At 57.1% G+C, this 1102-nt stretch overlaps 1 protein-coding gene across 1 annotated transcript; it reads right to left on the minus strand.

Annotated features, from left to right (window-relative positions):
• Positions 1-384: 384 nt before the first annotated feature.
• ETH_00038160 (uncharacterized protein) lies at positions 385-690 on the minus strand (the record flags this gene model as incomplete). Its single annotated transcript, XM_013377031.1, has 1 exon — positions 385-690. One exon carries the CDS (start codon positions 688-690, stop codon positions 385-387), a length of 306 nt encoding a protein of 101 aa, XP_013232485.1.
• Positions 691-1102: the final 412 nt, after the last annotated feature.

Consider the following 1102-nt stretch of genomic DNA (forward strand, 5'->3'; position numbering starts at 1 on the left):
TGCGTCTGCTGCTGCAGCAGCAGCAGCAGCGGCTGCAGCAGCTGCTGCGGATAAGACTCCAGGCAGTGCAGCGCCGGCTGCAGCAGACTCAGCAGGTCTGCTAGCATAAGGCGGTTCGCCTGCGCCCAAACCCTAAACCCTAAACCCTAAACCCTAAACCCTAATCCCCAAACCCTATATCCCGAACCCTAAACCCTAAACCCTAGAGGTGGTTGCATGACGCTGTAGGCATTCAACCTTCAGCTCTTAACAACATGCCTCAAACCCTAAACCCTAAGCCCTAAACCCTAGGGAGGAGTAAAGATGAGCAAAAAGACAGGCTCATGCCTTCAGACAGAAAAATAAGGGTTTAGGGTTTACGTTTTAGGGTTTAGGTTTTAGGGTTTAGGGTTTGCTAACCTTCCGAGTAGATATTAGCTGCACGACCTTCCCCATATGCGGTATTTTCACAGAAGGCAGCAGCAGCTGCTGTTGCTGCTGCTGCTCCTGTTGCTGCTGCTGCTGCTGCAGCTGTGCTGTTGGCTGATCGCCTGGGCTGTGAGGCTCCTCATCAGTTGCTGCTGCTGCTTCTGCTGCTGCTGGTGGCGTTGCTGCTGCTGGTGCTAATTTCAGCAGCATCAGCTGCCGCAGCAGCTGCTGCATTGCGTCTGCTGCAGCTGGCGGAGGCGGCAGCAGCAGCAGGCGCTGCATGAATCTACGGACACCCGCAGCAGCAGCAGCAGCAGCAGGAAGCAGCTATCCCATCTACATCCCCTCTCCCCCTAGCAGCAGCAGCAGCAAAACAACAGCAGCAGCAAAACACCACCAGCAGCAAAACAGCAGCAGGCGCAGCAAAACAGCGCAGCGAAGCAGCAGCCGCAGCCAAACAGCAACACCCGCAGCAAACCAGCAGCAGCAGCAGCAGCAGACCGTGCTGCAGCAGCAGGGGCCTCCCTGGGCAAAATGGCCTGGTGCAGCGGAGGCACACAAAACCCCGAAAGAGATAAAACAGAATTCGAGTGAAGAGCCAAACTGCTCAAAAGCCCCAACTGAGACCCACAAGAAATACCCACAGGGTGTGGGGCCCACTGGGGGGCCCCCAAAGGGGCCCCCCCCCCCCCCG

Source organism: Eimeria tenella, genomic scaffold (genome assembly GCF_000499545.2).
Source record: "Eimeria tenella Houghton genomic scaffold, Eth_scaff4430, whole genome shotgun sequence".
Classification (NCBI taxonomy): Eukaryota; Apicomplexa; class Conoidasida; order Eucoccidiorida; family Eimeriidae; genus Eimeria; species Eimeria tenella.